This window comes from Zootoca vivipara, chromosome Z1 (assembly GCF_965207765.1).
Source record: "Zootoca vivipara chromosome Z1, rZooViv2.hap1.1, whole genome shotgun sequence".
NCBI lineage: Eukaryota > Metazoa > Chordata > Lepidosauria > Squamata > Lacertidae > Zootoca > Zootoca vivipara.
In genome coordinates, this window is record NC_142583.1 from 50,837,582 (window position 1) to 50,849,693 (window position 12,112).

General features: G+C 47.8%; 1 protein-coding gene across 4 annotated transcripts in view; it reads left to right on the plus strand.

The window, feature by feature from the left end:
* PITX2 (paired like homeodomain 2) overlaps positions 1-12,112 on the plus strand; it is a 35,302-nt gene extending 23,190 nt beyond the window's left edge. For 3 of the 4 annotated variants that reach the window (XM_035113770.3, XM_035113767.3, XM_035113772.3), the window contains 2 exons: positions 6,130-6,335; positions 10,615-12,112. In XM_035113770.3, coding sequence (XP_034969661.1) covers positions 6,130-6,335; positions 10,615-11,178 — 770 coding nt within the window. In that variant the 3' untranslated portion in view covers positions 11,179-12,112. Of the gene's footprint in view, positions 1-2,014; positions 3,600-6,129; positions 6,336-10,614 lie in introns of those variants that run through there. The other variant, XM_035113766.3, reaches the window with a different exon arrangement.

A 12,112-nucleotide genomic window follows, 5' to 3' on the forward strand; every position in this document is an offset into this window, starting at 1 on the left:
GGGGGGAATTAGAGGAAATTCAATAAGAAAACGGCTAGAATCGTTTAAAAACCCCTATTTAAAAGACTTAAGGAAATTAGAGTCTTATCAGATTAAAATCCACTACAAATGTAAGAATATTGTCTCCATCGAAACGCAGTGGGGTCTAAGGAAAGCGGTGGAGGGGAGAGACAGAGAGGGAGCGCCTTTGTCAAATCGCAGGGATAAACCACGTCATTTAAACAGCGGGATAATGAGCAGAATGTAAATTAATTTGACCTTCTTTACCAACAGACTGCTAAAACAATATGCAGACTAGTTTAGCGGTCTCGAAGCGAAATGAGGAGGGATGAGATGCAGGCAGAGAATCCAGAGGACCACTATTAGTCTGGAGGAGGGTGGTGTTGTTATTGGAGATGGTTTGCAGAGTACCCCTCTCAGCCAGGCTGGGTGCTTTTTATCTCCACAACTTGGAGAAAGGAGACATTTGGACTAACTGCGCCTAGCTTGTCCCAAAGCCTTCTGAGATGAGCTAATGCGGGTTTTAGCAATACCGTAAGGAAGCTTCAACCTCGCAGTGGCCCTCAGGAAAATTAAACCATGGCAAAGGAGTACTTCTACTCGGGAGTAATCAGAGTTGATAACTGCGAATATGGAGTCAAGAGAGGTAGTTATTCCGTATTAACGAACATGGGAGCGTAAGACTGTGATCTGTTGTATGTATGCAGTGCTTAGATGACTCTTGGGGCTAGGGAGAAATTTGGCAAGGTGCGTAACACTGAAGAGATCCACTAGAAGAGATCTACTAGAAGAGATCCACTATCATCTTCTAACTATTTGTGCTTTGGGGTTAATTCTCTCTTCCTGTGTCGGTACAACAGCCTCCGTCCTTTTTCGGGAGTCTCTAATCTAAACGGGCATTCTGGCCAAGCAAAGGATCCCCCAGCAGGGTTAACAAAAACACTCTCAACGATTCTGTTTTCGTTCCCCGCAAGGATCGTACTATAGTACGATCACACGTTTTAAAAAAACCAAACCCGAAGAATACTAGCAAATCCTGCATGCAGAGCGCGATAGGAAGCGCATATAAGGGCATTGTTTGTATTGAATTGTCTTAATTAACCTAACTTTCTCTCTCGCTCTAATAGATATATTCTTGTGCACAAGAATATATCAAAGTCCTTTTATCGTCATGGCAAAAATGTGACATTGTGCGTGTGGGGAAAATAATTCCGGGAGAGAGAAGGAACGGAAGTTTTCCTTATTGGGGATGCGATAATAAAGAATGAATTCTGAAGACATTTATTGGGAAGGGGCTCCCACGGTTTTAAATAACGCTTACCTGGGGTTACGTTCCAAAGGAGTCCATCGTGAGACTGTGGTGGGGTTCTGTTAGTGCCGGAAATCAGAGTTTAAACAAGGATCAAATTTAACCTAGCATATCGATCGTATAGTCTATTTATATGGTTTTCACTTAATATGATTTACATTGTGTGTGTGTGTGTATTCATCATCTTCCCCAGTCCCCCCCCCCCAATAACGTTTGGAGAAATGTATGGATGACATTATATTGTCATATTAAAATAATCGGAGAATATATTAATTTGGGGGGTTATTTTAACTGAAAACAATGAAAATGATGGAACTGACCGCGCGATGTTATTGCACGCTTATTCCAAAGCAAGCCTTTTGGACTTCTCATGGGACTTTCCCCCAATAATTGGCTTACAAATTAATATGTTTAGGCCTGAGCTTCAAAATATGAAATAGAAATTATGGTTTAAAGGGTTCTTTGATTAAAAAAAAAATAAAAGTATTGGATTTGAATGAACATTTTGCATTCATGTATATATTTTTATTACATTTATATATCGCCCTTTCAAATTCTCTGGGTGGTATAGATAAGACAATTGAAAAACTGGCCGTCACTCTCGATATATCTTACTTTGGACGAGTAGTAATTCACTTTTTCCAAAATGGCAATTTTAAACGATCGTGTTTTGTGTCAGTGAAACTGGCATATTTCCCGAGTACTTTTTCATTCGCGACTGCGAGCCGTTCAGACACTTGCTGTCTTAAGAGATGTGCTTTCCTCACGCTTCCAACCGGCAAGTCTGCTTTTAAGGCTTGCCATTAGCTTGGTGGCGGATTTATTTTTTCAAGATTTTCTCCTTAAAGTGCGATTTATTTTCTGAGTCATTGAAACGAAGCTTCCGAGGCAGGAGAATGAGTCTTCTCAATGCAGCAAAAACCTGTCTCTCCCGGAGAGTTAGGTGTCGGTTTCCTAGTCATTTTATCAAAGTTATTTGTGGGGCGCATCTAGATGTCTCCTGATGTTAAAAAAAGTAAGAGCTGGAAAGCGTTCTGCAAATTGCAAACGCCATCAGAATAAAATTGTGTTTGTGAATAATCATATATTATATTGCCTCCGTCGGAGATGATTTTCCCCTTTCTCCTTTTCTAACTCCCCCCTTTGCTCCCTTGCTATGCAAGCCTTTGAGGGAAGACCTGACTGGAAGAGCGGTGGGGGAGGGGGGGAGACAAGAGAGCAAGACTTTTAATTTAGCCCTGCCCTAAGTTTCTGATAGGGTGGTCTTATTATAGCTTTCGCCGGGGCGTAGCGCCTCCTGATTGGCCGCGGCGCGCGTCACTCCGAGTCTCAGCGGCGAGTCTAGGACGCGGGGGAGGCAGGAGGGAGGGCAGAGAAGGGGGCCGGGTGATATCATCGCCCCGGGAAGGCCGCCTCTAGGTTTAAGATGTTAGGCAAACAGGGAAGCTGCTGAGCTCCTCGGGGTCCGTGGCTTGCCTGGGCTGGGTAGACCGGAGCGAGGGGAGACGTGAAGCGACCAAGAGGGGCTTGCCCAGCTACGCAACGCTGACCGTCGAGGCTCCTGCTCTTACAGCAGCCGCCCACGCCTTGGATCTAATACAGTCGACCTGCGCCTGTCACTCTGGCCCGGCCCGCGAGTCCGTCGGCAGCCTGGTGATTTATTCATGGTCGGCGCGGTCCGCCGCGGGAGTCTACGGCGGAGGGTGCCTTCGCTCTTCTTCGGGGTTTCTCCTGCTTTCGCCCGCAGAGGCTCATGCGACGGGGCGGCCGCCCGTCGGGGGACTTTGCCGGCGGGAGGAGGTGGAGGAGGAGGGCAGCGACGGCGGGGGGCAGCAGCGTCGCGTTGAGAGCCGAGCAGGGCTGCCTGCTGCGAGAGAAGTGAAACTGACACAGTGAAATTGACAAGGAGGCTGCGGAGGAGCTTCTCCAGCCACGTCTCCCGCTGCGCCTCTGTCCACACACGTAGCGCGCACATCCACACCCAGTGTGCAGCCCCCGGCAGCTCGGGCTGGCTCCCGCAGCCCGATGAACTGCCTGAAAGAGCCGCTGAGACTGGAGCGGCTGGTAGCCGGGAATAAACTGTGCTGCTCCACCTCCCCTTCCTCCGCTTCCTCCACCTCCTCCGCCTCTTCCTCCTCCTCCTCCTGCCATCACCACCACCACCACCACCAGCCGGCCCTGGTCATGGCTTCAGCCCTGACCCCCGGGCAGTCGCGGTCGGCCTTGGATTCTGCCAAGCACCGGCTGGAGGTGCATACCATCTCCGACACCTCTAGCCCCGAGGCCGCAGGTAAGGGTTCTCCGCCGGCTCCACGCTGCTTCTCTTTCCCTCGCCACCATCTCAGTATTCTGATTATCAATACAGAGTCTTGGGGGATTAAACTGGTGTCCCATGCCTGTGCTGGGGGCGCATAGTGAGGGATTAGAAGGAGAAGGGAATGGAAATATAATTGCAGATGACACTGCTTTGTAGCTAGATTCCGGGAGATATTTGGTTTCTCGTTTTCTATCGGGAAACAGCGGGTGCGCGGGGAGGTAGAAGAGTTGCACACACGGCCGGCAAATCCAGGCATTTGCCACCGAGAGATAGAAACCTACCGTAGTAGTAAAGGCAGCAGGACCTGGGCGGGCTTGTAACTGGAATGCAGTCTCCGTCGGGATTTAGCCAGACCATCTCAGTGAAAGAGCAGTGATTGACCCTGTCACTCTGAAATGTATTTAAAAACAAACAAGCGGGCTCTCTATATAACAGCACTTACTGCATCTAGCACAAATGTAGTCGAAGCTCTCGGTGAAATGTAATTCCAATAAAGGTACTGTATAGGAAACCCTGTAGGCTCCTGGGGGAGAAGAGAGCTCAGATTTGCCCATGGATTTCCATCTATCCATGGTGGTTTCCTTCCAGAGAGTCTTATTGAATGCAGTAGGATTGGATTCCTATGAAATATGCATAGGATCGTGGTGTCCAACGATCCTTTGCACGCTTGCTTGGGAATAAGTTCGACTCGAATCAGTGGGAGTTACTTCTGAGTAAACGTGCATGGTCTGTTAGACTGCTTCTTCAGGGGCGCACTCAAACCAGCCAGTCCTAGTTGAATACACTGGGACTTGCTTCTGAGTAAGCGTGTTTAGGATTGGGCTGTTTGATTGCCATCCGAAGTACACCTACCTAGGACTGTTCCATTGAACTGAGTGGAGCCTGGAGGATCGGCTACTTCAAGTGTTTCGGCTTGACTGAGGATGCAATGGCATATATCCTCATCCAACCCGATCCTACCCATGGTTACTCGGAAGTAAACATGATGTCCGATTAAAATAAATATTTGCCTTAATGAAAACATGCCCAGGAATTGCAGTCGTATGTGCTACAGAGACTCCAACTACCAGCATGAGCGAGAGTGCAGGGGTCTTCATTGGACTTAATGGGGGCCATCCCAACAACTTTGAGATAAACACCTTTACTTCTGAAAATATGTTCCATCTTTAAAGACACTTCACACTTTCATTAACTTCAATGGGTGGTATTAAACTGGAGCAGACCCACTTTAATCATAGCTGCCAAGTTATCCCTTTTTTACAGGGATTTTCCCTTATGCTGAATAGGCTTCCTCGCGAGAAAAGTGAAAAGTTGGCAGCTATGACTTTAATGAATGAATATGCCTTTGTTCGGGCCATTGATTTCAATAGATCTACTCAGAGTAAAACTTGGCTCAATACCGTGCAATGTAAGTGGAAGTTAGACCGACTCACAGATTTAGGACACATTATTGTAGCATAATTTCTGGATGTTCGATCCGTGAATCAGCACCAAAGTGGCCTTGTCTAGATATAGGAGACCGATGTAGCATAGTACACCAGTGTTGCTGCAATCTTTGTATGTATTTCCGAGGACAGCCTCAGTAAATGCAGAGCCTTGTTCGATTTTAAAGATGTGCATCTTTAATGATACAGGTGCAATATACACGAAGTCTACAGCTGCACAGCGTGTACTGTCAGTGCAAGAGGTATCTATATCTGTTACATATAAGGAATGCATCTAGGTGTAACGGTCAATTGGAATTAATTTAGGGCAATCCTGAATCACAGTCTCATACTTCTTGTGGTGTGAGGGGGTAAAAGCTTTCTGTGACATCACGGAAGGATTTCCGTGTGCGTAAGAAGGTGGCCTTCAGATTTGCTGTATTAATCTCGTATTGGTGCACACTTTTAAAAGGAAGCGCTTGGATTGAAGTCGATCCACATTCTAAAACCTAACTCCTGGGATACAAGTGGCAACGTTTTCAATAGCGCTGGAGGACACAGCCTGACTTTTCAGTCCGAAGCACAGTTAATTTTCCATTGATGGCCTTGGGTTTTCCTGTTTATATGGTGTCTGTGTGTTTCATTCGTATCCTAAGCGCAAACCTCATTGATTCCAAGGAAAACACTTCCCTAGCCTTTATTTGTATTACAGTTTTATGAGAGCAGCTTTTGGATGGGGCTTGTTCACCCCTTGATCTTAAAATAAAATAAAATAAAATAAAATAAAACCTATGGAAGTAGATACCCTGCGTTTCGATTAGGCCGACTAGCTTCAAAACAAGTGCGCTTAGAATCGCATGTTTCTCCGCCGGTTCGCAACGATCCGTCCGCTCCCCCCCCCCGCTACTCCGGCTCAACCGCTTTGGGAAGAGCGCCGACTGCGGGCCGCGGACCGGTTCAGCGGGGCCGCGGAGCGCTTGGGCTGATCCCCTTCTCCCTCCGCCCGCCCTTTTTCTCCCCGCCCCCCGAATCCCAATCCGCGCCAGTCTGTTGACCCGCGACTGCATTTTCCTTTGCAGAAAAAGACAAAAGCCAGCCCAGCAAGAATGAGGACACGAGCGCCGAAGATCCGTCCAAGAAGAAGCGGCAGCGGCGGCAGCGGACGCACTTCACCAGCCAGCAGCTCCAGGAGCTAGAGGCCACTTTCCAAAGGAACCGCTACCCGGACATGTCGACTCGGGAGGAGATCGCCGTCTGGACCAACCTCACCGAGGCCAGAGTCAGGGTAAGGGGAGCCCCGAGAGATCTGCTTTGTGCTGTGTGTGTGAATATGGGTATGTTGGGGCCCCTTGGAAGAGGCAGCAGCCGAGGCGAATAAACCTGAACAGCTTGGCTGGCGCAGAGAAGGCGCCGCTTTCGATTTGGCCTGCCTTTCGAGGAGGGCTTTTGCCCCGGCGCAGCGCCTCTCTGATTCCCTCTCAGGCCGAGGCAGGTTGCCATCTTCTCCGAAGATGATGGATGGCTGTGCGGCGTGTTCTGAACTGGATGTGTACTTTATGGGAAGCGTCGCCAAGAAAGCGTCCCGGGGCAGGCTCCGACGTGTGTGCAGCAGCCCGAGATGCGCAACACACGAGGCCTCTGACTCCATCGAAGGCACCCAAAACTTGCCCTCCCTTGCATTCTTCCTTCTCTCTCTCCCCATCCCCCGCCCGCCCCAAGCACCCTCAGGTTTCACAACAACGGTGGCTTTCTCCCCACCCACGGCCACCCCTTTCTTGCCATGATTGATGGATCGATCAGAGTGCTAAAACGCAGCAGAATCGTGCAATCCCTTCTCCGGGAAATCAAAGTGGGGGAAAACCCAGGTCACAGCCCCAAGTTTGTATATACGTATGGAAGAAAAGTCCCATGAAAAGGGAGGCAGTGCTGCTGTCCTCATACAAGCTTCACTCTGTAGGGATAGTAAGCTGCAACTCGGTGCGCCTTTAAAACTTTACGAGTTTGGCATATCCCCCTCCTAACCGGGTTGCAAAGAGCTTTAGAAATGGGCTGTTGCAATTCGTGGCTAAATTACTTTAGAGTAATCCCGTTAGGATTGCTATGAGGTCAGGAGATTTGGGGATTAAAGAAAGTCCCAGCGCAATCAATGAAACTAGGAGCGGGGATGTTCAGCCTGTTGCTTACTCTCTTTAAAAACAAACAAATAAATACATAAAACAGAAAATAAGGCCTCCTCCTTCTCAAATGTAAACCATGTTTATTTTGGTTAGAAGTGTGGAAGCCTTCCTTCCCAAACAAATGTTACCTGGAATAACGACATTTGTAGTCAACAAGACTTACCCCAAGAAAGTGTGTAGGGAATCAGAGCTTTTTAAAAAAATAAAAATAAAAACCTTCCAGTACCTAAGTTAGTGTAGGTCCCGTTCATATCTGTTTCTTATTCCCAAGCAAATGTTTTTAGGACTTGGGTGTAAACGGCGCAAAAATAATAATGCAGTGTATATACTGTACACTACAATTTAAATTGTGTATATACACTACAATTTAAATTGGGGTCTTGGATTAGACCAATGCGAAATGCGTATGTTGCATTTGTTGGAGGAATCAGTTTTTGCTACAATGCTTTGGAAATAAACAAATCCCAGAGATTTTAATTAAAAAATATGGGAGGCTGTAGAGTTTGGGCTCAGCTGCTTAGTGGAAATAAACAAGCAGTAATTAAAAAAAAAATCTAAAGGGACACAGAGGAATCTGGTCGTGCTGGCTGTTGACTCAATTCAGGCTGTTCAATAGCGGCGCATTTAAAGTAAAATGTCTGGATTTAAGCCGATGGAGCCTCCTGCCCTATGTGCAGAGTCCTTCCCTCTCGAAAACAAAGAAGCTTAATTTTATTGAAATCCACCGCTCTTACTTCTAAGCAAGTAAGCGCACCCACGACTTTGTGACATTTTGGTTAGGCCTAATTAAGGTTTTTACCATACCGTGGTTTTGAGATTTATTGACTTTTTGTAATAAATCAACAAGGCTACCTACATGGTGTGTGTGTGTGTGCGCGCGCGCGCGCGCGCTAAGCAACTGAGCGGGCAAAGCAGTTGGGTTTAATGGGGTTTGCAATTCTCTACAAACCGTGGTTTTACTGGGGAAGAACTCGCTCGCAGTAGCCTGCTGGGGTGGCCTGCTCCCCAGTGAGGTTGCTTAGGAGAGCAGTCTCTAAGGGGGGGGGGGGAATGCAACTAGGTCAGTTTATGTGGAAATGCGATTGTAGAAAAAACGGCTCTGTTCCTATAAGAAACTTGCGCTTTTATGTTTGGCGGGGGGGGGCAGTCAGCTTGCCCTCAGTCCCTCCTGCAAATGTGTTGGTCTGTAACATTTAAAGAATATGACTTTGAAAACGCTGGCAGTGAGAGGTGAACAGCTCCCCCTCCCCCATTTACAGGTTTATTTTCCCCACTTCTTTGAAACCTGGAGACGGCCATGCATGTGCTTTGGGGAATGTAGCGTGTTATGTTTGGGGGAAAGTGCTGGTACTCTCGGGCGCTGGGTATTGGGTTTTATTAGGCGTCTGCGAGCGAACGGTGCAGTCGAAAGGGAGATTTGCAACGTAAAACACGGGCTGTGTAAACAGAACGAGAAGAGCCCCGCGACGGTTCGAATCCACATAATAACTTTGCAGGCGGCCGACTGGCAAATCAGGCGGCGGGATGTGGATTGGAGCGAGACACACGCCTTCGCCATTGTCTGCGCAGCGGAGGCTGTTGCCCTTTAGCACGTAGTGAAAAGGGCAACTTTGCCAAACGAGCAGGAGACAAGATGGGGCGGACGTGGTTTGGCTTTACTGGCGATTAGCACATGAAAGGGACTGGTCCATTTAACAAGCTGTTGAGGTAAAGATTTATGACGGGTTGCCCAGTTATTTTTATTTTATAAATATTATAATTGTTACTACATCTTGTTTCTAGAGAGGAGATTTCGATGGGCTTTAAATGCATTCCGTTCCTTTGTTTGGGAAAGAGGGCTGAGGTTGTTAAAAGTTGGACTCTCCTCCTCGGTGCAACAGTGTTTTCTTTCTTTGTCGGAAATCGAGGGAGGGGGAAAGTGAAGGGTGGAGGAGGGGGAAGGAGCCCATCCCCTTTGTTCGCGATCTCCCTGAACAACAAAATGAATGGAGTGCGAACCGAATGAAAGATTCCACCAACAAGCGAGCAGAAACCAAAGCGGCAGATAGATAATATATAGGACGTTTCCTTGGCCGGGTGTCAAAGCCTGTGATGAATGACACAAGCATTTGCACTATAAGAGATATTTTGTCATATATAGGTGGAGATATTCAAAAGCAGCTTCAGCCAGGGTCCAGTTAGGCGTTTTTTCTTCCCTCTGAAAGGAATGAGGCCGGCACTCCAAGGAGAAACAACGGGGATCTATTGCGTAGATCCAGTGCATACAGGATCAAATATGCTCCCACCGCCACTGTAAACTGCTTTATCAGGCTGAACGTGCTAAGAAAGAACGGGGGTGGGGGCAATGCTCTTAAGTCCGGCTTATGCTTCAGTTTCTGGTACCCCAGCCTTAACAGATTTACTCGGGAGTTAGTATCGCCGATTTAAGTGGGACCCAAGCAAGAATGCAGACCTGAGGATCCTGCGCACGTTTCCTGGGCGCAAGTCCCTCTAGAAGGGCTCTGGGTTCCAGCCGGAGACCCTGATGCGATGCACGTTGACCGGAAAGTAAGTGGCATCGAGGGTCAATAGAGACGATTCCCAAGTCAATGTACTTGGACTGGCAGCCACAAGGGCGGCCCTTATCCGTCTTTTCTGGGAACTGGGAAGCAATTCCCAATGACTTCCAACTAATCTCTGTAAGAGTACAGAAGAATCCATAGGATCGTAAACGAAGCTCCAATGATTTGCAGTGGCAGCATCAGGAAGGGGAAAAAACATGAGGCGGGGCAGGTTGAGACATAAGTGCATTTTGGGGGTGCTTCCTCCCCCATTTTAGATTTCTGGAGGATAAACATAGGCATCTTCTACAGGCTCCCATCCTCAACGTATTTTCTCTGCCCGAATTGTGTCTGATGGCGTTATTACTTTTCAAGGCACCAGACTTAGAGGATTTGCAGCTTTGTTTCAAAACCGTCCCGTTTATGGTTCAGTGCGAGTTTGTACGTGGAAAGTGCTCCACGGCTCCTCATCAGTAGTGTGGTGTGTGTGTGTGTGTGTGTGTGTGTGTGTGTGTGTGTGTGTGTGTGTGTTAAAAGCCAGCTCTGCATGGGGGAAGGTAGCTGTGAGAACAGGACGTTAGACTAGGTCTGATCCAGCAGGTTCTTCTTGCGTTCGGGGCCCTGGACTTCCCTCCACCTTTCATGCTGTACCCCAAAGTTGCTGGACCCCAGGGCTCCAGGTGAAACGCGTTATTTGTGTCCTCCTCAAAGTTCTGGAGATGCTTGCGCGGCGCGCGGCTCTGCTTTGCCTTCCTTCCAGTGACCGGCTTTCTTTACCCCCACCCATCCTTCTCCTTGTTTTGTTGCCCCCCTCTTCCCGTTCACCCGTCCCTCCCCTCCATTGCAGGTTTGGTTCAAGAACCGCAGGGCCAAGTGGCGGAAACGCGAGCGGAATCAGCAGGCGGAGCTGTGCAAGAACGGCTTCGGGCCGCAATTCAACGGGCTGATGCAGCCTTACGACGACATGTACCCGGGCTATTCCTACAACAACTGGGCCGCCAAGGGCCTGACGTCGGCGTCGCTCTCCACCAAGAGCTTCCCCTTCTTCAACTCCATGAACGTCAACCCGCTCTCGTCGCAGAGCATGTTCTCGCCGCCCAACTCCATATCGTCCATGAGCATGTCTTCCAGCATGGTGCCCTCGGCGGTCACCGGCGTGCCCGGCTCCGGCCTCAACAGCCTGAACAACTTGAACAACCTGAGCAACCCCTCCCTCAACTCGGCCGTGCCCACACCCGCCTGCCCGTACGCCCCGCCGACCCCTCCTTACGTTTACCGGGACACGTGTAACTCTAGCCTGGCGAGCCTGAGACTCAAAGCCAAGCAGCACTCCAGCTTCGGCTACGCCAGCGTCCAGAACCCGGCCTCCAATCTGAGCGCCTGCCAGTACGCCGTGGACAGGCCCGTGTGAGAGAGAGACAGGAAGGCCTGCCGCCTTTCGTCCCTTGTTTTGTTGTTGTTGTGGTTGCGTTCAGAAAACAAACAACTCCCCCCCACCCATTTTTTAAAAAATCCCAGAGACACAGGAACAAGCAGGCGCACAATTCTGAATGGAGGAGGGAGGAGGCCTCGCTTCCGCAATCAAAGGACTTGAACGTTCGAATCCAAAGTAAATGGGCACTAATGGAACGGGAGAGGGTAACAGCTAAGTGACTTCGGAATTGAGACAAAATATAAACCAGAAAGAGAAGGGTTAGGGAGAGGCACAAGAGATACCACTGAAACTAGCGAGTCCCTTTGTTTTCAAAGGATATTCTCCTGCTACCTTTCACTGAAGAAAAAAAAGTATTTCCAACATCTCCAAGGACATATATTATAAATATATATAAAATACGGACAAACGTTTGAATCGCTATACTATGACATTTTAATGTTCCTATAAGCTTGTTATTTTTTATGTTTAGCATTGTTAACATTAAAATAAAAAAATGACGGGAAAGGATGTATATATATATCGAAATGTCAAATTAATTTTATAAAAGCAGTTCTTAGTAAATATCCACAGTGTTTTTAAAAGTTAGGCTTTAAAATAAAGCATGTTACACAAGACATTAGGGATTTCTTTTCTTTTTCTTTTTTTCCGCTTGCGAGCAAGGGAATGTATATACTAAATGCGAGACTGTATGTTTCTAACATATTATTAATTATTATTATTAAAGAAGAAGAAGAAGTCCCATTGTGTGAATATCGGTTTTAGAATAGTACCTCTGGTGGATGCAATGGCGACGCTGAAACTGCAATGTAAACATACCCTGTGTATAACATTTCGTATAATAGTGTTTTCCTTTTCTGACAACATTGGAAAAATGTGTTTTCTTTCATGGGAGTAAAATATACTGCATACA